The sequence below is a fragment of the Lonchura striata genome, chromosome 17 (genome assembly GCF_050655825.1).
Source record: "Lonchura striata isolate lonStrDom1 chromosome 17, ASM5065582v1, whole genome shotgun sequence".
NCBI lineage: Eukaryota > Metazoa > Chordata > Aves > Passeriformes > Estrildidae > Lonchura > Lonchura striata.
Window position 1 is genome coordinate 6,565,787 of NC_140719.1, and position 22,544 is coordinate 6,588,330.

General features: G+C 45.5%; 2 protein-coding genes across 24 annotated transcripts in view; one reads left to right on the top strand and one right to left on the bottom strand.

Moving 5' to 3' along the window:
- SPTAN1 (spectrin alpha, non-erythrocytic 1) overlaps nt 1-5,098 on the top strand; it is a 45,524-nt gene extending 40,426 nt beyond the window's left edge. For 11 of the 21 annotated variants that reach the window (XM_085594119.1, XM_085594127.1, XM_085594117.1 and 8 more), the window contains 7 exons: nt 564-626; nt 1,870-1,924; nt 2,459-2,655; nt 3,046-3,099; nt 3,508-3,654; nt 3,951-4,098; nt 4,775-5,098. In XM_085594119.1, coding sequence (XP_085450245.1) covers nt 564-626; nt 1,870-1,924; nt 2,459-2,655; nt 3,046-3,099; nt 3,508-3,654; nt 3,951-4,098; nt 4,775-4,900 — 790 coding nt within the window. In that variant the 3' untranslated portion in view covers nt 4,901-5,098. The remainder of the gene's footprint in view (nt 1-563; nt 627-1,869; nt 1,925-2,458; nt 2,656-3,045; nt 3,100-3,507; nt 3,655-3,950; nt 4,099-4,774) is intronic. The other 10 variants (XM_085594111.1, XM_085594115.1, XM_085594113.1 and 7 more) reach the window with 1 other exon arrangement.
- DYNC2I2 (dynein 2 intermediate chain 2) lies at nt 533-11,911 on the bottom strand. Of its 3 annotated transcripts, XR_014958825.1 has the most exons (11): nt 11,738-11,908; nt 10,904-11,158; nt 10,121-10,230; nt 8,958-9,115; nt 8,412-8,521; nt 7,550-7,717; nt 6,943-7,175; nt 6,089-6,246; nt 5,167-5,500; nt 1,517-1,672; nt 533-838 (listed from the first exon to the last, which is right to left on the bottom strand). XR_014958825.1 is itself a non-coding variant. In XM_021551409.4 (9 exons), the coding sequence occupies exons 1-9, from the start codon at nt 11,891-11,893 to the stop codon at nt 5,262-5,264; spliced, it is 1,587 nt and encodes a 528-aa protein (XP_021407084.4). In that variant the 5' UTR covers nt 11,894-11,911; the 3' UTR covers nt 5,082-5,261. The 3 variants fall into 3 exon arrangements, 1 of the variants encoding a protein (XP_021407084.4); XR_014958826.1 differs by lacking the exon at nt 1,517-1,672 and having other exon boundaries at nt 708-838; XM_021551409.4 differs by lacking the exons at nt 533-838; nt 1,517-1,672 and having other exon boundaries at nt 5,082-5,500; nt 11,738-11,911.
- Between the last annotated feature and the right edge of the window lie 10,633 nt (nt 11,912-22,544).

Sequence of the window (22,544 nt, forward strand, 5' to 3'; positions counted from 1 at the left end):
TCATGCCAGGCTCTTTTGTTGAACAAATTACCAGAGGGCTGCTGATATGCCAGGCAGAATTTGTCCCTAATTCTCTGTGAATAGATTAAAAGCATGGATTTAGTTCCAAGAGGCACTGGCTGTGCTTAGCCTGGCTTGGCAAGAGGGAAGGCAGAGCTTCAGGGAAGTGTCAGAAGAAGAGGTGCACTCCTTGCTTTGCAGCTTGTTTGTGCCCAGCACTGCCTGGGAGGGGTGTTCTTTGGGGAAGGGAGGAAGAACAATTTGGAATTTAGAAAAATAATGCTTTTAAACAATCTGTAGATGAGCTAACTGCAAAACTTCAGTTTGTCTCTTACCAAGACTCACTTTTTTGTGACTTACAGGAAAATAATAACGGTTTATTTTTGTGTATGTGCAACCAGCATTTAAATAATTCTCTCATGAAGTACCTGGCTTGTGTTTGCTGCAAGGCAGTGCTGGCTTGGAGTGTGGCTCCATTGCAGTGGCTGTGTTTTGGTGTGTTCTTTCCTCTGTTCTTTCTTTCTTCCTTTTTGGAATTTACTTGGTTTCTTTCCTTTGACTAGCATAGCATATCGTCGTGTCATTCGTGTCTATCAGTATGAAGTTGGGGATGATCTATCTGGAAGGTTTTTTTCCTCTTATTTTCTTACCTCACTTTGGTTTTCAAACGCACTCGTTAATTCCAAGGCTCGCTTTCCTTCCAACTAACTTTCACGGCTTAGAGATGCTTGGAGGTTTTTTCCCTGTTGGTTCTTTCCACGGTTGGTTCCCAGCTTCCTGCTCAAGGCTCTGGGCGTGCGCTGCATCTCTAGGCGGGCGTTGAGTCTGAGCCTTAACCCTGTGGTGAGAAACACCCAGATGGTTGGTGCATTTTCATTGCTACAGAGTGATTCAGCACTTGAAATCCCCATTCTCAAGAAGCTCAAAAACATGTGGGAAGACAGAGTCCAGTGGGGATGAAAACCTGGTTTTAGTGACTGAAATACCAGAGATTCAGGTTTTAGGACCTTTAATACCCCAGAGTCAGAGGATGCCCCACCTGCACAGCCCCCAGACTCACTGTCCATGTGGGTCATCGAGTGCGAGCTCTCACCGTACGTGTTGGAAGGACAGAGATTCCCAAACACGGCTGCTTAGAGATTGCTTGGGATCTTGGGGTGGGGGAAAGCAGCATCCAGAGACTGTCCATAGCTAGTCTGTATGAAGATCTTGGAGCCCCTGGCCACTGTGGGGACCTGCATGTAAAGCTCAGGGTGAAAATCACTGGCCAGAGTGGCTGAACCTCAGCTGCTCTGAGTGCAGCATGGAGAGGTGGGGTGGGAAAGGCACCTTTCCACCAGGCACTGCTGAGCAGCAGAGGTCTGTAGCTCTGCAAGGATTATGCCACAATAAGACTACTTTTCAACCAAACCAGTAGTTCTCACCATCTTTTTTTTCCCTCATTTTCCCCTTTGTAACACACCTTCGTAGAGCTCCTGTATCTGACTGCAAATATAGCCCATCCCCAGTGACTCACCTGCAGTTGGTGTGTGTGGTGTGTGCTGGGCACGGGGCAGGGAGGTGGGACTGCACTAAATTCTAATTCCATGAGGTCCAGTACAGCGGGTGCTTTGAGTCTGGCATGAAGTGTGGCTGCTGATCACGTTGCCTTTCAAATGGGGCTAGAAATTAACTATATACAGAAATAAGAATCAGACAAAATGTACAGTGTCAGTCTGAAATAGGATGAGTCAGAAGAAACAAAACACAAAACCAGTGTTTAAGTATCTGAAAGGATTTTTCATTTCAAGGAAGGACTGTTAATTTCAAGCCCCACATACCATTTTTTTATAAGATAAGTGCCTTCTCTCACTGTTGTTCTGTGTTTAGGTCATGTATGGTGGAGGAATCGGGAACACTGGAGTCACAGCTAGAAGCTACTAAAGTAAGTGATGTGCACCTATGGCTAAAACAGCATTTCCAGCTGGCTTGGGAACACAGAGCGGGAAGGGAAATGCATGGAATTGTGTGGGAAAATGTTAATTGATTTTAGGCATTTGGAATACTGAAAAGACCACTGGGATTTTCTGTTTACATATCTGATGTTTGCTTACATCGCAGGTCATTAAACAATAGTGATGTAGTTTTCCCTTTTTATTCCTTTTTCCTAAAGGAGGTGGGGTAGGGCAGAGAGGAGACAGTATTTTTAGCACATCTCCTAATAAGAAGGTTTTTATTCTCCAGAACTGGCTTGCAAGCCCTGGTTTCCAATAGTGAGCATGAAGATGAGCATTGCCCTGAATCTTATTTCACAGATCCCAGTATATGGACATAAAGTCCTAGGAGAAAAAGAAGGGTATAATTCTTCCTCCCCTGCCAGCCTCTGTTCTAACTTTTTACGGGTTTTTTTTTGTTTGTTTGTTTGTTGGGTTTTTTTTGGTGCTCCATGATTTCTCTCCTCTTTGCTCCCTTCTCACAGCGCAAGCACCAAGAGATCCGAGCTATGAGGAGCCAGCTGAAGAAGATTGAGGACCTTGGAGCAGCCATGGAAGAGGCACTTATCTTGGACAACAAATACACAGAACACAGCACTGTGGGGCTGGCACAGCAGTGGGACCAGCTGGACCAGCTGGGGATGAGGATGCAACACAACCTGGAACAGCAGATCCAAGCCCGGTACTGCCTGGCCCACGTGTGGTTTGAAGTGTCTGATGGGGGGTGGGAGGGAAGACAGGAGCCACAGCTGCCCATGCCTGCAGCCAGCCTTGCATGGTCTGTGCTGAAGAGTCTCCTGTGCTCAGAACAATGGATGCAGTGAGCTTGTACAGCCCCGCCACCTCCCAGATCCCTTCAGAGGGATGAAGTGAGCAATTTTGGAATAGCTCCTGTTGGCCATGAGCAAGGGTGGGATCTCAGTGGAACAGTTTTATTCTGTGGAATAAGTGCGTACAAGGTTCCCACATGGAATGGTTGTTTGCTCCTTTGTCCTCACTGTGTGGTGCAGCTGCTGGACTCGAACTACCACAGCTCAGGAACCGCTACTCATCTTTGCTGCTTCCTTTTCAGGAACACCACTGGAGTCACTGAGGAGGCCCTGAAGGAGTTCAGCATGATGTTCAAGTGAGTTTTAAGGAACACAGGCCAGAGGAAGGCTTGGGAGATATTTCTGGCACATGGATGGCCCCTGTTTGCAGGATCCATTTGTGGCTCCATTGTTGTCTGTCCTACTTTGTGCTGAGCCGCTCCATTCTCTGCCAGAGGGCAACAGCCTGCAGCCCCTGCTGCTGACAGTGCCAATGCATTCCAGCTGGGAATACAGCTGCGTTTTTTTTGGTGGGGAATGGGTGGGTTTTAAGCAAAGTTAAGAATTTGTGCATATTTTTCATGTATGCTAGGTAGAACTATTTATTGATACAAACTCATTTGTACAGAATAGGGGCTGGTTCTAAGCTTGATCTAGTTTTCTGCTCATTTTACAGCTCTCAGGACTCAAAAACTAACATATGTGGGTTCTGGTTTTGTTTTTAGGCACTTTGACAAGGACAAATCTGGACGACTTAATCACCAGGAGTTTAAGTCTTGCTTACGCTCTCTCGGCTACGATCTGCCCATGGTTGAGGAAGGAGAGCCAGACCCTGAGTTTGAGTCTATTCTTGACACTGTAGATCCCAACAGGTATGCAAGTTGGACCTTTCTGTACTGCAAAATATGTGGGGGTGTTGGCTGGGGAGTTGGCTGGAAGGTCCTTCATGGGCTGAGAGCTGTGATTGTTTTTACAGTGACTCATGTCACTGTAAAAGGACATGAGGAAGGCAAGATTGACGTTTGTAAAGAAGAAATTCACTTTGAGAGAATGATCTGGTGTTGAGTCTCCTGCATTAAGACTTTTACTCCTTCCAGAACAGCTCCAGGCCCTCTCTGGAGGGCCTGGCAGTGCTGCTCTGGGTGCTCACACTGTGTTTCGCTGGCAGGGATGGACACGTCTCGCTGCAGGAGTACATGGCCTTCATGATCAGCCGGGAAACGGAGAACGTGAAATCCAGCGAGGAGATCGAGAGCGCTTTCCGCGCCCTCAGCTCCGAGGGGAAGCCCTACGTGACCAAGGAGGAGCTCTACCAGGTAAGTGCTGGTTGTCAACCCCCAGGGAGGAACACAAGACTTTGATTCATAGATAAAGCCCAGCACTAATGGCTTGGAGGCTCATGTCACTGGGACTGAGTCAGTTCTGACCCTCCAGGGGATCCCCTGCAGCAAACACAGAGATTGCTGTGACAATCCTACTCAGTTGCATTCTTGCAGAGGAAGAGGAAAAGCTTTATGTACCAAAGAACTGCTCAGGTTGAATAAACCAAGAGCTACTCAAGGGCCTGGAAGGGAGTGCACTGTCCTTAGAACTTCCCTTCCATCATTTGGGAAATTATAGATGGGGGATGTTTCTCCCGACAGCAATTCAAAGGAAAAGCTTAAGCCTAAGTTTAGACAGTATGAACATCTCCTCCCTCTCACTGCCCTGCCAAAACAGCAAGTTTTTCCTGTCTGAATACTACCAGCTGGCAGGGAAATAAAGAGTTTGCAGTGCTTCCTTGTCCCAGTTACCTGTTCTGTCTTCTGTTTGGTGGGAAGACTCTGGTCAGGCCTTCCAACCCTTAGCGCAATAGTGCCAACAGCCAGAGCATTTCCATGCTGGGTGTAGCTGTGCTGCTCTGGTTTCTGCCCCGGGGAATGGGAGGGCTGCCTGTCAATGCCCCTTGGCAGCCCCACAGCCCTCTCACCCCCCACGCTGTCTCTCTTTCAGAACCTGACCCGGGAACAGGCCGATTATTGCATCTCTCACATGAAACCCTACATGGATGGCAAGGGCAGGGAACTGCCTTCTGCCTACGACTACATAGAATTTACACGTTCACTCTTTGTGAATTGATCTGAAACACTGGTACCAAAAGATGCAAAGGACATGCTCACGTTTGCTGACTGTAGCTCTGCATGTGTCTCTCTCTCTTTGTGCTCTACAATAATCAATGTTACTTTATGATGTAACCTTAAAGTGCTTAGCTTAAAACTCTTAGGGAACAGAAACATGTTGCAGTGTGCTTCAATAAAAGTTACTGGTCGAACCACATCATCTTGTATTTAATGGTTAAATGAAAATTTAACTGTTATGTGGAGGCAACACCAGCTGTTTGTTACCTGTGTTTTCCACACTAACACTGGAACAGGTGAGTGGGGAACTGTTCCTGGTGTCAGGGCAGTTACAAGTTTCACACAGCCGTTGTGCTGCTCCCTCAGTCCATGATCTCACTTGCCAGCTGCTCCAGGTGACTCATCTCCCTTGGTCCCTGCTCAGTGAAGCCGGAGCTCAGCTGCCAGACTTTGACTGTCCCAGCAGCATCCCCTGCTGCCAGGAGCCGCGTGTGCTTGGTGTTGAATTCCAAACAATACACAGGGCAGTCACTCACAGACTGCTTCAGGGACACTGTGGGCTTCTGCATGCTCCTCGCCAGGTCAAACAGGTGCACCTCTCCTGCAGACACAGACATTCATTGCAGCTTCATGGCAACAGACATTGTATCTAACAGCAGGTAAGTATCTGCGTAGTCTGGCACTGAGAGTTATTTTTAACCTGTTTCTCCTGCTGATGGGTGTCTAGGCTGTGACAGACAGCTGACATTACTGCAGGCAGCATGGATTTGTTCTACTGTCAGAAACCTGAAACTAGCTTGCCAAATTTTGTGAAATCTCTATTCTTTAACTCAAAAATGTTTGGGCAATTTTCTAAGGAGAAAAAAGATTTCATTTTAAACCATTAGTTCTGGAAGTAGATGTCAAAAACAAGCTGGAAATAGATTTAGCCACAGTGATCTTGCTGTGCTGTATTCCTGTGAATACACACTGTGGTAACAGATTTAAGGGTACCATCAGAAGTGAAAAATGACTGCTGGTTCACCTTGTTAAAAGTTAGAAATTACTCCTTTGTATTAATTACACAGTGAAAACAATGGCCACTGTTCTTTGCTTGTGCAATCTGCTAATCAGTGCAATCGATCTGATTAATTAATACCCAGCACACTCTTAATTTTATGCTCAAGAGGAGGCACCTGCAGTTACTTGCCTTCCCCAGATGCAGCTGCAAAAACCAGTGGTCGAACTGGAGACCAGCATACACAGAACAGGTATTTCTTTGATAACTGTAGAGCAAAGAGGGGCTGTGTCTGCAACATGGAGTGCAAGTGAACTTGTCCATCGGTCCCACAGCTCAGAAAGAGGTTCCTGGGGGAGGGAGAAAACAAGAAACAGCTCTTTTTGTTCCATTGCTAGCGATAAAGAACAGAAATCAGTCAAGGAGCATGACCTCGGACAATATTCCTGCTTTGTAAAGGTCTGTGTTTCCTAAAGCAGCAATTGCCAGGCTGTGCTGTGGGCTGTTTGTTACTGCCCCCAATTAAGCTTAATGAGGGCTTGTATTGACCACTGAGGGGTTGTGGCCCAGGGCTGCCAGAAAACTGCTGATCTAGAGCTGAGCATTGTGTGAGCTGGACTTATCTCATGCAAATTAAACGCAAACCTGGGCTGTCAGCATGTTTCACAGAAACAGGGCTTGGGGCCTCCACGGATGGTGGGTGAATTGCTGGCAGAGATGGGAGCTTCTCATTTAAATTCTGGCAGCTACTGATGTCAGAAAAATCTTCAGTAAGATACTTAGAGATCTGCCCAAGTGAAGGACTTTTTCATTGCCTTGGCTTTAAATTGAGTATTAATTGTAACAAACAGGATGATCTAAGGAAGGTGCTCATGTGCCCACATACAGCATAGTCGAGTAGGCAGCTTCACCAGAGCCAGTGGCTGTTTCTCCCACAACGGGAAGTTCTAAAGCCAGGTGACCCTTTTTTGGAACTTGTACGCAGCCCCAGGGGCTATTTTGTGTTTAGAGCCAAGCAGTGATCGTTTCCCACATGCAGCACTTGCCTGTGGAAGGGCGAGCAGCTCACGGAGTACACGGGCCCAGCGTGAGGGGAGAAGGCGAGTTCTGCCGGTGCCCTGAGGGGAACGGAGCCCCCCGAGCGCGGCAGAGCCGGAGCCTGGGCCAGGGTGGAGCAGCGCAGGCAGAACCCGCCTTCCACACCCACAACGAACACGCCGGCATCGAAGTGCGAGAAGGACAGCGAGGTCACCCCCACGGCTGCCTCTCCCCAGGCCACCTGGGCAAAGAGACACAGAGCTGGTGTGAGCTGGGGCTCCTGAGAGGGGCCCAGCGGGCTGTTCACAGCACAGCTCGTGACAGCTCCGTGTTTGTAGCACTGAATCCTTCCTACAAATGGGTTCACATCAATTAACACCACAAGCAAGTTCTCCGTCCCAGCAACTTCTCTTTAGAGCACGGCAAGACCTCAGCTGTTGTCAGGGTCTTGTAAGAATTATTTCTGTTCAGCAAAGGAGCTGTGGATCAAGGGTGTGTGTGTGTTCAGAAGGGGCTTTTCCTGGCCCTTCCTGGAACACAGCAAACTCTGACACTTGGGCTCCAGGGTTCAGAATGTTTTTGTGGGAAGAGCGCTCTTTGAGCCGCTGAACTCACCTTCTTCAGCCGAGTGCTGCGAGGGATCTGCTGAGCCACGATGGCAAATCCTTCAGCCAAGGCCAGCCACCCATCCCGCTCCTCCCTCCACACGAGGATCTTCCCGTCTGTGGCCACACTCAACAGCCGGGCGTGGTTTCTGTGCTTGGTGTCAGGTAACCAGGTAACCTGTTCAAATGCCATGAGCTCAGGAAAACGGGGACTGTCACAACTGCCCAGCCCGTGCAGCCTGCGGTGACACAGAGCAGAGCCAGGCACCAGCCTGGTACCAAACGAGCTGCTGCTGGGAGCTGGCACAGATGCAAGGAGAGAAACACATCCAGTGTTCAGGGCTGAATCTCCATTGCAGTTTCTATGGTTCACCTGCCCTCAGTTTTGGGATGGGCATTTACGGCACTTTCACCCAACTCTAAACAACAGCATTTTCCTGAGTGAGTAGCAGATTAGAAAAATACACAGAATGTCCAGAGTCACAAGGCCCCAAAAGGGCAAAATCCTTTGGAAGCCAGACTGCATGACATGCTCGTAAATGTCCTAAAAGTATGTGGCTTTAAGCTTCCAAGGTCAGTGACACTTTCTCATTTGCGTTTTCAAACCACTCCAAATATCATTGCTGCATCTTCCTTAATAAATTATTGGGATTTGGGAATGGCTCTGCTCTTCATTTATCCTGGACAGTGAGAAGTTATTTTTTACAGGCTGTTCAGGAGCTAGATTTGGGAGCAAACAGCCAACCAAAAAAGAATATAACTGCTGAAATGTCTGTGAATTGCCTGGCTGTGGATGGGAACCGAAGGGATGACACAAAGCAGTGGCAGCTCTCACCTGCCCAGCCCTGTCTGCTGTCAGTGTTCTCTGTTACCTGATAGACTGGGTCAGTGTGGGTGTCATCTGTCATCCCTGTCCTCCAGAGCACAGGGTCTTCTGTCCTGCTGGTGTCCCACACCACCAACTCCCCATTGAACAGGCCACCTGAAAGGACAAATATAAAACATCTAAGGTGTGACAGCTCAGAACATATGCACAAATGGAGCAATGGTGGAAACAGACCCACCAGCTTCAAAGGTTGGGCAGTTCTGTGCAGAGCACAGCCAGTTCTGGTGTAAGAAAATATTGCTCTGCTGAAATAAGTTTATTCCCTTACAGCCAGGGCTGGATTTCCTTTGGAATTTCCTCCCTCTGAGAAGAGGATATAAAGGCAGGTGTCACTGCAGAGGCACCAAGTCCCAGTTCAGATGCAACAGTGCACTTAGCTGTGTTGGTAGGCATTAGTTTCTCAGTTTGAAGAGCTGCAATGCTGTTCCTTTACAGGGAATCTGAGGCTGGGCTCAGAGAGAGAAACCAAAGGATCGAGGTTGCAGGAAAAAAGAGTATGTTTCAAGCATGGTCTGAAGTAAGAACAACCCACCAGCTATCAGTGATGGCTGGGAGGGATGGAAAGCCAGGCACATGACAGAACTGGGAACATCCACCACCAGGTCAGGGTGCTGTGCATTCAACCCTCTTCTGTCCAGATTCCAGGTACAAACATAGGATTTTGCTGTGCTCCAGTCCCCATCATCCAACCTGAAAAACAAAAAGCTACACCTTGCTTTGTGTGTTCCAGAAGATTCCAGTCCAGCAGAGCTCTGAGATTCCCCCCTGGTCACCTCAGTGTGCTGCTTTGTGTCTCTTGAAGGAATCATGAGGGGATGGAACTTCTCTGGGGGCTGGTTTATACAGGATGTGACAGGACACATATCTGTGCTTACAGCAAAGTGGCAGCTAGAAAATTTTGGGTACAATTTCCCTATTCCAAGACCTACTCACCATTCAAATAATGGGAACAATCAAAAGGGTGCATATGGAAAGTTCATGGAAGGAATTCTGCTGAGGGTACCCACAGACACAGAAACCACATCCTCATCTGCAAAGATTTGTAGACTGGGAGAGCAGAAGGAACAACTAACATACGGGTTTGCCCTGTTTTACTCTTCCCTATGCATTCTCTCATGGAAACCCTTTTTGCTGGGGCTTTTAAGCTAAGGAAAGGGGAGCATAAAAAAAAAAAAAAAGGGCAGCAGTAGGGCCAAGAAAGAGGGGGCTGCTACAGATGTTAATGGATTAGATAAATGATCTGTGAAACCCTTATTTCAGACATCATTAAACATGTTATTACATGTCCATGGCACCAGGCATGAACAGGTGCCAGGTTCATCCAGGGTGCTCAGAGACCACATTAAACATCATGATCTCAGTGAAGATAAAGTGCATTCTCCCAAACCTCACCTACAGATATTTGCAAGTGGATCTGCTTTTTACATTTTTCAAACAGAATCTACCTAGAAACAAATCAGTAACATCATGCATCCATTTTCAGGGTCGAGAGAAGGTAGAAGAAATAAAAGATGTAATTCAGGACTTGCCTGAGATTTTGTTACTTTGAAGATTAATAATTTAACTTGCATAAGAAATGGAGGGATATATATGTCAGTTTATTACTGCAGAAAAAGCAAACATATCTTGACCTCAGGTCAGTCTGAGACATCACATCAGCCTCAGCTGCACTCCCAAATCCATCTGGATACCCACCGGCCATAGGAACATGCAATGACAGATCCTGTGGCATTCCATGAAACACTGGTGACCTGCAGGTTTTGATCCTGAGCCTCTGGGTAGGACAATGTATGTAAACACAACACCTGGAAGAGATCAAATCCAAGCACTGAGGCAACAATCTCTAAACAGAGCTAAATGAGATCTGTGCCCATCCCTGATGTGATTGTGTGGTTACAGTGTTGGTTTTCCTCAGTCCAAGAATTTATGTGAAAAGGTTGTTGAATTCCTGTTGGGAAACAAACCCACAGCACAACTGTCGCTGAAACACAACCTCTCAGAGAGTGCACAGCTCTGAAAGGCTGTGCCTAGGAATTTACAGCAGCTGCCAGGTGAGTTTGGCACTCACTGAGCTTCACAAGTAACAGTTTGAAAATGCCAGTCCCAACATGTACTGTCTGATACAAATTACTTCCATTCCTAAGTACCATGCAGTAAACAAATATAATCTAAGCAGGCAGAGCTGCCAACTCACTGAGTACAACTCCTCCTAGATCCCTGCTAGGCTGGAGTGCTCTGAAGGGGCTGCAGAAAAGCTTACACCAGCTGCAGCCTTCCTCCTCTCACTGCTGCTACAGCTCAGTCACCAGCAGGAAGAACAGTTTTACCAAGCAAGGAGAAAGCTGAAAAAAAACCCAAGGCAACCCAACTGGTAATGTTTCATTATTAGAACCTGGTAAGAACAATCACAGCAATAAGGACTGACAACTTAGAGTAACTGAACTCTGCTTGGACAATGACCTGAATTCTGTCACTTACTGTTTCATCCTGATCTGTCCAGTTCACTTCAAAGCCATCAAAGGCATGACTTTTCCAGTTTTTATTTAGTTCTTTGATAACAGCACCCTCCACTCTCTGAAGGAATGACAGAAGCCCAGTGTAATCTACTTGGACTTCTTGCTGGAAGTCTTGGACAGCATCTTTGCTCTGTTCTGTCTGCACCGCAGCATCTCGGGCTGTATGAGACTGTGCTGCAGCTTCTGCTGTTGAAATTTTCCCAGTCTGGCAAGTTTTCTAGTGAAAGAAGACAGACGTTCTATAATCCAAGCAGAAAAACAAGTTGTTGCACAGCACATTGAAAGCCCCTTCCCGCCGTTTCACGGAGACATTCCAGCCCCTCTGCACAGCTCTGGATCATGGTTAAACACAGGCTACCGCCGTACCTGCCCAGGGGCTGGTGATGAGTTTGTGACCTTCCCACAGTCGGATGGGAGGCAGAGATGCCCGAATGCCAGTCAGACTCGGGCAGCGCTCTAAAGCATGGAATGGGAAGGCCGGGAGAAGGCAGACAGCGAGCGAGCAGCGCACACGGGGACAGCGCAGCACTATCAGCTCTCCAACTGCGGGCGGCAGTTCGCACACAGAGCTACCTAAACCGGCAAAACGCTGACGGGGCGGACACAGGCCCCGCTGCCCCACCGGTGCCAACAACTCCGACCGGGAGCCGCGGCACCTGCCGGGCGGACGCGGACCACCAGGGAGGGGAAGTCGGGGCAGATCCCAGAAGGTCCGGGGAAGGCGCAGCCTTGGCAGCCGCCCCTCCCGGCCCGGCGGTACCGGAGCGCGGAGCGGGGCCGCGCCGGGGTCTCTCACCGCCTCGCAGCGCGCGCTCCGGGCGCTCCTCCACAGCGACTGCACGTCGGCGCCGGGCGCCGCCCTGTCCGCGAACATGCCGGGACCGGAGGGGGCCCGGGGCGATCGGCGGCCGCGGCCCGCGGCGCTCCCACCGCCCGCGCCTCCGGTTCCCATGGAAACGGGCGCGCGGTGGCGTCACCCCAACGAGCCCGCCGGCCCGCGAGCGGTAAACTGAGGCGGGCGGGGCCATGTTGGGGAAGGGCGCGGGGCGGCGGTGCTGCGCGGGCGGTGGTTCCGTGCGGGAGAGCGGTGCGGTCTATCCCGGCACTTTCGCTAGAGCCGTGGGTGCGGCTGAGGCTGCTTCTTCCCCTTCGGCCGCTCCCGCCGTAGCTGCGCTGGGGCCCGGCTGGTCCCCACGAGCGGCAGCGCAGGCGAAGGGCGCGGGGCTGCCAGGAGTTAAGATGGCGGCGGGGAGGGGGCGACAAAGCCGAGCGCGGTGCGGAGCGGGACTGGGCCGCCCTGTGAGGAGAGCTCTAGCTGGCTGTCACCGTGTGGTTGCCCAGGGAATGGGGCGCACTTAGTGCCCGGAGTGTGCTCTGCTCGTTGCTGTGCTCGCTGCCGCCGTTGGTTTGCTGGGGGAATGAGGGTAATTGGTGCCGAGGGTGAGTTTCCGTGCGGCCGGGCTGGCTGCACGCCCGCGGGGCAGCTGGCCGGGAGCCGCCCGGTACCTGGGAAACAGCCCCTGAGCCGGGTAACCTGTGCTGTCCTGTCCGCAGGGACACTGACCGGGGCTGTAGCTTCTTTAAGTGATTATTCCTAACAGGTATGGCTCTGCTTGGAGATTTTTTCTAACTAACTCATTGGAACAACTTGGTGCACGGGCTAAATTTAGTGCTGGCATAAGCAGGCACAGATGCACCAACTTCAGTGGAGTTATTCCGGCTGCTCTGGGAAGGAGTCTGGCCTGTGTGTAGGAATCAAGATTGCAGGATACAGAGCAGGAGCTCAGCAGAGCGATCATAGCGCTTTCACCTCTTGAGCACATGTGAGTCCATTTATATCACAGCTGAGTGCAGTGGTTCGTCTGAGGAATTTAAAGTACTACACAATTAACAGTGAAGTAAGAGTCCCTAAAACGAATGGTAAAGAACTCTTACAGCCATTTTACAGACAGTGAAACTAGAGCAGAAAGAGGTTCAGTGGCACTTCCTTCAAAAGCAAAAAGTCTCAATGGAACTGAATCCTCTAGAATTTCAAATCCTGGAGTGGACCATCATGATACCCCGTAGAAGAGACAAGAACATAAAAGCATAAACACTCTTGGGCTGGACTGATGGCCCTTTTAGCCCACAGGAGTTAATCTGAATTTCCAAAGTTCAAGCTTGGCCTCTCCAGCAGCAGCTGGTTCATGTGGAAGTGTGAGCAATGGCAGAGACTGCCTGGATGTATCTGAGCACTTTCCCAGCCCACTTCTGTAGGCAGGCTCCTCACTTTGGGTCATTGCATGGGGCAGCTTTTTATGTGTTGAAAAACTGATACTAAATATTTGAACCCAATAGCAGAGTAGTTTTCTTAAGAATGTCTTAATACTTAAAATTTATCTTCTGTAAATAGATCATTTTCAGTCATCAATAAATTATCTTATATAATTAGAACTTCCAAGGCATATGATTCCTTAGTAGAAGAGTAAATATTATGAGTGTGAATTAATATACAGGCTGCATCATCATAAAAATGCTAAGCACAAACTGCAAATTAAAAACTTTATAAACTTATCAGGGGGGACTTAAGGAAAAAAGTTTGTGTTTTTTTGAGATGGCAAAGAGATAAGAAAACTGGAATTTAGGTATGTGAAACAGACCAAAATAAATCAATTTTTTTTAGCCAGTAGTATGCAAAGTTACTGCAAATGTAGAACATGTTCTCTGTAACATGGTGCATGTCTGGGCTTTTTCTTCCCTGAGGATGAGAAAGGAGCAAACAGCTCCAGACAAGGACTGTTCTAAGTAACTGCACTTTGATCCTTTATTCCAATTTCTCTGATTTGCTGAGGTTTTGATATATAAAAGGTATTTCAGGAAATCTTACGTTGCTTTTTTTTCCTGGCCTGGCAGTATCAGACATATGGATGTTTTTGTCTTCACATCATCAGAAATAAGGCAAAATCGGGGATGAGTGGGGGAGGGCTGTTACTTGCCTGAGGCTACCCAGTTTCTTTTAAGTGGCTGCTTTTACGGGGCTGATCTGTGCTTTTTCCTTCCCGTTTCACGAGACACAGTATAGGAAGTTTTAACTTTTACATAATGGAGCAAAACAGCATCAAAAAACAACAAAAGAAGGCTGAGGTAAAGAAAAAAAACAAAAATTAAAAGTGAGGGAGAAAACATCAGAAAAAAGCTGCACGCTAGCGTGTGATCACTGTGACCTGAGCAAAAGAAATACTCGGAGCTGCATCTCAGTAAAAATTCCCCCACTAGTGGGTGCAGTCGCTGCCCTCGATTTGTGATAAATGCAACTATTCAGTTCTGTTGAGGCTCCAGACAGGCGAAACAGGAGATTGTACCCGAAAACGGAGAGTCGTAACTGAGCCTTCTCCTTTTACACCTTCCCCTTCATTCCTTCCACCCCAAACAGATGCATGTAAAGAGGAATAAAACAACAAGCACAGATCAATCCGGCCGTGAGAGAGTTCTTGGACTTAGTCTGGCAGGGAGTGGCTTGACAGGGGATCGAAGGTATTGCCTTTGGTGTTTGATGACTGTTCAGAGGAACAAAACCTCATACATATTCTTTATTCATAGCAAACCACAGCCAACAAACAGAACTCTTCAACCAACCGACAGCAAGGGTTTTGTCACTCCAGAACCTACTTGTTTCTTCAGCTCCTATAACCAGCAAGACCTAATGCTGTTCCCTGATAGTTCTCATCCTACCTGTGCACAGCTGAACAGCCTGAGGGGACAGATGAGGTCTGCCTGAGGCCTGGGAATTGAACTATTGCCTTTGCATTAACCAAAGGATGTAACCTGGAGTTTGAAGTGGCTTTATGCTGATATTTTGTGCTTGTCATTTGACTATAGACAATATCTGATCAGTTACTCCCATGTTTCTTTTTTTGTTAGAAATTCATGATTTTAAAATTCACCAAACCTTAGTGGAAGTGAGGTCCCCACAGCTGTCAGTGTTGAACCCATGTCCATGTACCCCACTAGGTGCTCAGGAGCCTGATGAGGGTTCAGGTCCTCGTGTGGATTCTATGTGTTACCTCAAGCCGTGTGACTCCCCCAGCTATTTCTTTTCCAGTGCCATCTGTAACAGGCTCATGCATTTTCTCTAATTTGTGACCTCCTTTTCCCTGTCCCCCCTCCCAAATGTCCCTGCAAATGCTCTGCCTTTTTGCTTTGAAAACCTATTTTTCCTTCTTAGCAGAAAACACCAGCTTGCTTCTGAAGTCCTGTTATGCCAAAAGACATGATACATTATCAAAAGAATCCATCTCCATTAAAATCATGACCTACTGTGCTTTGCAGAATTAGTCGGGGGTTCCTTATAAATATGGGTGTGATTTCTTGCCCTGTGCAGGTATTGTTTATCCCCTATTCATTCCTTCATGATTAATAATAAGACAAAGATTTTAGTCAAGTGTAAGCAGAGCAGGAAGGAGCAGGGGGGAAGCTCTGTGGCAGGTGGCAGCAAGTTACCGCCACAGGGGCACAAAGGCGCTGCCGGCAGGGTTGGAATGGCAAGCAGAGCTGGCACGGGGCCGAGTGCCACGGATTGTCCAAAGAGGCATCTGTGAAAGGCTCAGGATCCTCAATCCTGGCTGCCATGGTGCTCTGAACTCAGTGGCAGCTGGGAGTCTCTGCCTTGGGCAGGGGATTGCTGCTGTCAACAAGGTGACTGGCAGTGTCTCTCTGCTTTTGGTCTCAGCAGCCTCTAGTTCCTGCTGAGTTCGTAGCAGCATGTGCAGCATCTCATCTCAGAAATAAAGGTACAGTCTGCTGTTGCCAGTCCTCAAAGGTACCTGACCCTTTGCAGTGCTGACAGCATGAAAGAAAGCAGAGATCCCTTAAATTAATCCCATGTTCAGTAAACATGCATGACTAAAAATTAGTTATCTGTTCTGTACATCACTTCATCAACTCATATTGCATCTGTAGTGTCTCAAACAGTTGTTGGAATTTTAACTGCTATGTTTAAAGCCAGTGGCTGTATTAGAAAATAATGTGGACAGATATTAATCCTCTAAACAGAACTGGCTTTCTCTGGCAAAAGTGATTTCAAAACAGGACATTCAGAAGTAAGTTGTTACACTCCACTTGGTACCGTCAGATCTGTGTTTGTGTAAAGCAAGCAAGCAGAATTTGCATGATAGTTCTGGGTTGCTCTTCAGAAATATCTGTATTTATTTAATTTCAAGCATGCCACTTTTATTTCTGAGACATTATTTCTATGAATACTGAATTTTCAATAAATACATCTTAGTTTTACTGGGGAATGGATATGTAATTTAAGACTGGAGAAGAAAATAATGTTTCTACCATATTAGCTAATGCAACAGGAAAGACAGATTTGCAAGGACTCCTTTTTCTGTTATAAATTCTATCTCCATTTAGCAAGTTTGCATATTGCCAGATTAGCTAGACCAGCAAAAACACTTACTGTGAAAGCCACTTCTTAAATGGCAAATAAAAATATCTCATTTGATTTTTTTTATCCCAAGTATAACAGAGATTACAAAGAATCATAGAATGTATTATACAAGCACAGAGAGATAACTTGACAAACTTATGCACTGCAGAAAGATGATCACCTTCTCAAAAGCACATGGAAGATGAAGGGAAGCAGAGTATCTTGTATAGACAAATTGGATGTGTCAGTACAAGTGTTTTAACTGCTCGCAGAAAATGCCAAGTGATTTGTAATGATCACTTTCTTTTTATCGTCTCCCTTTATCTTGTAGCAGAGTGACAGTCTGGTACTGAGAAATAACAGACTGAACCACCCCTACAGCCTGTTTCTGTGACTTCTTTCTTCAGTATATATGTAGGGCTCCCAACACAAGTACTGATCCCAGTCCAGCTTGGAAAAAAAAAAAAAAAAAAAAAAAGGGAAAACATGACAAAACAGGGCTTAAGCAGCATGAATGTGCCTCTCTCTGGAGAAATGTAAAAGACAATTGCACCAATTACATGCTGGTTTTGGAACTCCATGTAGCTTAAGCCTATTGAAATATATATTTGTGAGCAGGAGTGGAGGGGAAGGAAGATGCTCTGGAATGAGGCCTGGAGCTGGAATGCTGTTGTAAAGGCAGCAGTAGGAGGGAGAGCTATAAACTGGCTGCAATCCTCAAATTTAAAAAAAGGTCCGGAAACATTTAAATGCCAAATTATGTGACACCTTTCATTCCTGTTTTTTCTTTTGTCCTTAGTTTTCCATTTAATTGACTGAAACTTTTCCTATTTATGCCACCAACTGTGTAAGCTGGGCTGACTAAAGGCATTTTTATTTTTCTCTACTCTAGCCTGACAAACTGCTTATGCAACAGCTTACACCTTTAATAACACCAATAAAACTGCATCAGAACTTAAAAAAAACCCCAGATTTCTTAGCATCAAGGCCTGAGAGAACTTGCTGCAGTGCTGGCATGTGACAGGAGGCAATTTATAAGGAATTAACTCTGACAGTCACTTTATACAGCTGATTTTCAAAGATCTAGGCACTAAAGATGTGTTAATGAGGGTACTGAGGCTTCATAATTAATTATATTAGCATCTCTTTGTTAGTCTCTACAACGGTAGTGGCTGGTTGACATTTGAATAGGAGTCTGGTGGTATTCTTTGTGATTATTATCCAGGAGTACAGTTTTACCTTAGCTCCCAGAGGGGAACGTTGCATGTAAATGCCGCTGTGAATTGCAGGGGCTTTTGGAGCTCAGTAAAAGCCCTTGAAGGAGACCCTGGAAACTGAATGGATGTCAGTAAAATTTCTCCAGTCTGGAATCTCTCTTCAGATATGGACTCTCCTCCCCCTTCCTTTCCCTCCCCCCTTCCTTCCAGTGAGCTGGTCCTTCTCACAAGGCTTAAGAACAGCAACATCTAGCCCTTGCTGAATGTCGAGTTCCAGACCCCTAAAGGAAGGGATACTGACCTGAACAAAGCAGTGAACAAAGTAAACCTGAAAATAGGGGATATTTTCACAGGCTTGAATTTTCAGTGCAATAAAACCAGAGCTGCCAGAAGGAGTCCCAGAAGTGGTGAGTCAGATAATAGATGTACGGCTGTGGTGGGAGGGAAATGGTCTCTACTTTGTTTTATACCACCCCACCCCCCGTTTTACAAAGGCAGATGAAATTATTTTCCAGTCAAACCACTGCAAAAACAAACATGGAGTTTAAAGGTTATTTCCTTTGTGTGTTTCTGAGAGACATTAGTTTTGACTCCAAAGGGGAAAGGAAGATGATTTGTCAATGACCTCAATTTCTACTCTGAAAGTTTTTACTGTATCACCTGAGGTGGCAGCTCAGCTCTTTTGTTTACTGATATATTCCACTTGTTTGTGTTAATTAAAAAAAAAAAAAAACAAACAAACAAAAACTTACAAAACCAAATTGCTGTTTTTTCACACCAGTTGCAGTTAGAACCTTGTCATGGTTGGGCTCAGTTAAGGGCACAGTTTGACAAACACCTCTGCTAAGTGAAATTTGTGTAATGTTTCTCACTCTTTCATTCCTGTCTTCATGGGACTCTCTTACTTGTAACATTGTTCCTCCATCTGCACCAGGGAACCAGATCAGAGTACTAGTCTGAGTTTAAAAAAAAAAGGGTTGTGGGGACTATTTCTAATTGAAATCAGATTGAGATTCAATTTAACACACGCAAAAAGAAAATCACTGGCACAATGCACGAACAATGTAAAGGGGAAGAGGGGAGGAATGTGTGGTGGAGAATGCATAAGTAGGAACTTCTACCAAAAAATAGTTTGTCAAACCATGTTCTGAAAGACTTTACATTCTTCCAAGCCAGAACCCCTCTTTCCTGTGTGTGCAGGTATAACCTTGCACGCAGGGATTGCAGTTTCAGGACTCTCAGAGCTATTGCAATACCAAAAAATAATAACTGTTCCTACAGTCTGACACAATTAACCAAATTCCAGTCACAGATCATAGTTGGCAACTCATGCAGCATTTTATGTAGCTGAAGTTGGAGACCAGTTCTATTCCTGAGTTCCATCTCTGGCTCTAATGAGCAATAACTCTGAATAACTCTGGCATTCAGTTCACCTACCAGTAAAAGAATTACTTTCCTCACAGAGCTTTTTACATTTAACCAGATTTTAAAAATGAGCTTTGACATTCTCAGATGAAAAGAATAATGTGCACAATGTATTATTATAGCAAAAACTGTATATGACAGATTCCTACATGTTTTCCTGTCTTTTGTTTCACCTTTCCTGTCACCATACTCCTACACGGGACTCAATAGACACCATAAATGTTTGAGGAACGCCAACTTCAAACTAATGAATTGTAATTCATGTTCTTGTTCTTTGCTGAGCAATGTTGTGTGTGTTTATTTTTATCTGATACTTTTCGGATAGAGACAGAGGTTACTCCCCCTGAGAGTTAAAGTATCAATAGTGCTCTGCATAACAAAGGAAGTTTTTAAAGATTCCCACAAAAACCGCTGCCACTTGGTAACAAGACAATGAATGAAATACACTGAGTGTAAAATTGTTGCCTCTAGTTTATTCCCAAGGGACCAAATCTAGAAGTGATAGTCAACTTTGCCTAGGATTCAGCAAGAGTTTTCCTGCTGTAGGACTGAGGAGATGAGAAATAAGAGTTTTAAGAATTGGCCAGAGTTAAAATCCTGGAAAGCAAACATTTATAAAGTGACTTTGTAGAAATATTGTCTCCCTTTTAATTTCCCTATGAGTGGAGAAGATGGAGAGGATCTTCTGTATATCTCCTTGCAGAAGCACAAGGTACAGTTTTATCTCATCCTCAACATGTCTGAAAAGCTTATGCCTCATGTTCAGAAATTTCTAAGGTTTTGTTGACTTTCAATTTAATATTTTAAAGAGTATTTTGACTGCCTCTTTGCCTCGAGTATCTAGGGAACAAGCACAGGTGTTATGTAACTACAACTCTTCATGGATTACAAGCAGGTGCTCTGGTAAGTTAGAAATGTTGGTGTAGAAAAAAATAAAAGTCAGGTTTAGCAATGATGTCTAACGGATATTTCATTAAAAATAAAAACGAATACAAATAGGATCACTGTATTTATTCAGTGACATTGTTAGTCACTGCCTGTTGTCTGTGTTACTGAACTGCTGTCCTGCTTCAAGGCAATTATCAGTCCTGAAATATTTTCATTCAAAGGTTTAAACTGCAACAACTGTGAGGACATGTGGAAGATTCTTCTGTCATTATCTCACCCGTCAGTTCTAACATGAGACTGGGAAGGTCTGTGACTAGTGGAGACGAATAAACAGTTGGAGCTGGTATTTGACTGGTTAATGTGTGTGCCAAACTGTGTGTGTAGTGCCAGGGAGGCTCAGCAGTTCCTGGGGGCTGTCAGACTGATCACACACAGCAAACCAGCCCTGTGTCTCTGCCTGTGGCTCCCAGCAAGCCCTGATGTACCAGTCAGGCTTTGCTATCAAGTACAAGCTTGTGTGTTCTTGAAATGTGCCTTCAACTCACAGGTGTACTCAGTGACTTGAAAGCTTTCATATACTCTGAAAACTTGTCTTGCACTCCAAGGGGGAATGTGTGTTTTTAACACAGCCCAAGCCTGCAAGTTCTCTGTGGAAAACCAGGCTCCCAGCATAGATGTACAGTTCTTAAGCAGTCGTTTGCATTTCAGCAATGGTAAAATGATCCTTGTTTTGTATTTCTCTACAATAATTCCCAGTTCTTTGGGATGGAAGTCTATGAAACCATGAGTTGCTATTAATTACATTGACTTACTTGCATGATGGTATATATGCCAGTTTTCCTTGCAGAAATACTTAGGGGGAAATGTACTCTTCCTTTCTTCACTGCATTATATATATTAGAATTCTAGCACATTTTCTGATTTCATTTGCCAAACTGGGGGATCAAGTTTAAAGTTTACAGCTGACTTGACAGTCCAGAAAGTAAGCATGATTATCAATTATGTCTCTCAATTGTAGTAACATATCTGGCCAAGGAAAGAAACACTGGACAACTGAACTTTAAGGAGCAAATATGAAATTTCCTTTACAAAGAAAGGAAATTGAGTCTGTTTAGTCAGTTCTTGAGGAAAATGTGCAGTTATAACTGTACATTTAAACCCTCAACAGTTATTCAAGGACTAAAACTGCCTTAGAGTTTAGCTACAGGTCATGAAAACATTAGAAAGATTTGAAGGGAGGTAACTGAATATTTATCAATAAACCCTCTACATTTTTGGGGGTTCTTTTGTTACTGTTTTGGTTAAACTCATATTCTTTTAATATTTACATGTATTTATATTATTTTAAATATTTATATATAATCAATATACCCTTTTTTATTGATAATAGCTAGTTTTAGGGTAGTAAAAACAGATCTTGGAAATGGTTTTTTTAATAGTATAGCAGTTAAAATTAATGATTACTTGGTTTTAAATACATCAGAGTATCACCATAACTGTGTACTTCAGGAATACCTGGTAATTTATAGACTAAACAAGGAGTTCTAGTAGGGAACTGACAGGTGTCACTTGTTCCTGCTTGGAATTAGCTTTCAAATTTGCCAGCTGTATTTCAAATTATAAATCTTCAAAGACTAATCTAGAGAAAGACAATATAGTAAATTAAAGGTGAGAAAAGAGTAGATACAACTTCATTGTCAAGAGACCCAAACAAAACAGAAGGACGAAAACCAAGCTGCACACATGAGTTTACCTCGTCTGAATTGGAAGATATCCATATTAATCAATCTTGGGAGATGCAGACAGAATAAGGAAAGAGTCATCTGGTTGTGATGGGCTTCAGGAAGGCCTTGAGACATCCCCCCATCAGGGAGGATTTCATAATCTTGCATTTATAAAGTTGTGATGCTTTGCTTACCTTTTATGCCCAGCGGTTACAATTGCTGTATGTGAAACCAGAGAAGTATGGGATGGTAGCTCCTCTCTCCTGCTGTTTGCACGGGAAACACAACACAAACCACATGCCACAGCCCTTGTGGGTGACAGTGGAAACGAGGGCATAGCTGGTGGGAAGTGACAGCTGGGAATACAAAAGAAAAAACAAAGGGGATTTGGAAGCAACAGGTGGGAGCAGGATTCAGAAAAGTATAGTCAGGACTTCTGAGGAGGCAGGAACTAATCCGGGCCTCATTGAGTAGGTCCAATAGAAGAACAACTTGAAGAGGCAAAACAGGAAACGAGCAGGAAGACTATGCTAAAGTTCTGTGACTGGGAAGCAAATACAGACAGCAAATTCCTACTTCATCAAAACTGTATTTGTTTCTTAACCCAAACTGTATCCTCACACTCATCTGTGAATCACATGCTGCTGCTTTTGATAGAAAAGAGTGACTTGGCTATTCCTTTAAGAGCAAACACGGGCGAGCTGTCGCTGTGGAGCTGCACTGAGCTCGTCCATGACAGGTGGACAGGAAAGGGACAAAAAGGGTTATTTAAAGTCTGCCTGCTCTCGGTGCAGTGGCAGGTGTGCTGGCAGGCAGCTCTGTGACCTTCTGGAGTCGAGCTCCCCAGTAACTGAGCTGGATGTGACTGACAGGGCTCTGTGCTCTCAACACAGAATGTCCCAAGTTATTTATATGGGTTTGTTTAGTCTCAAGGAGGCT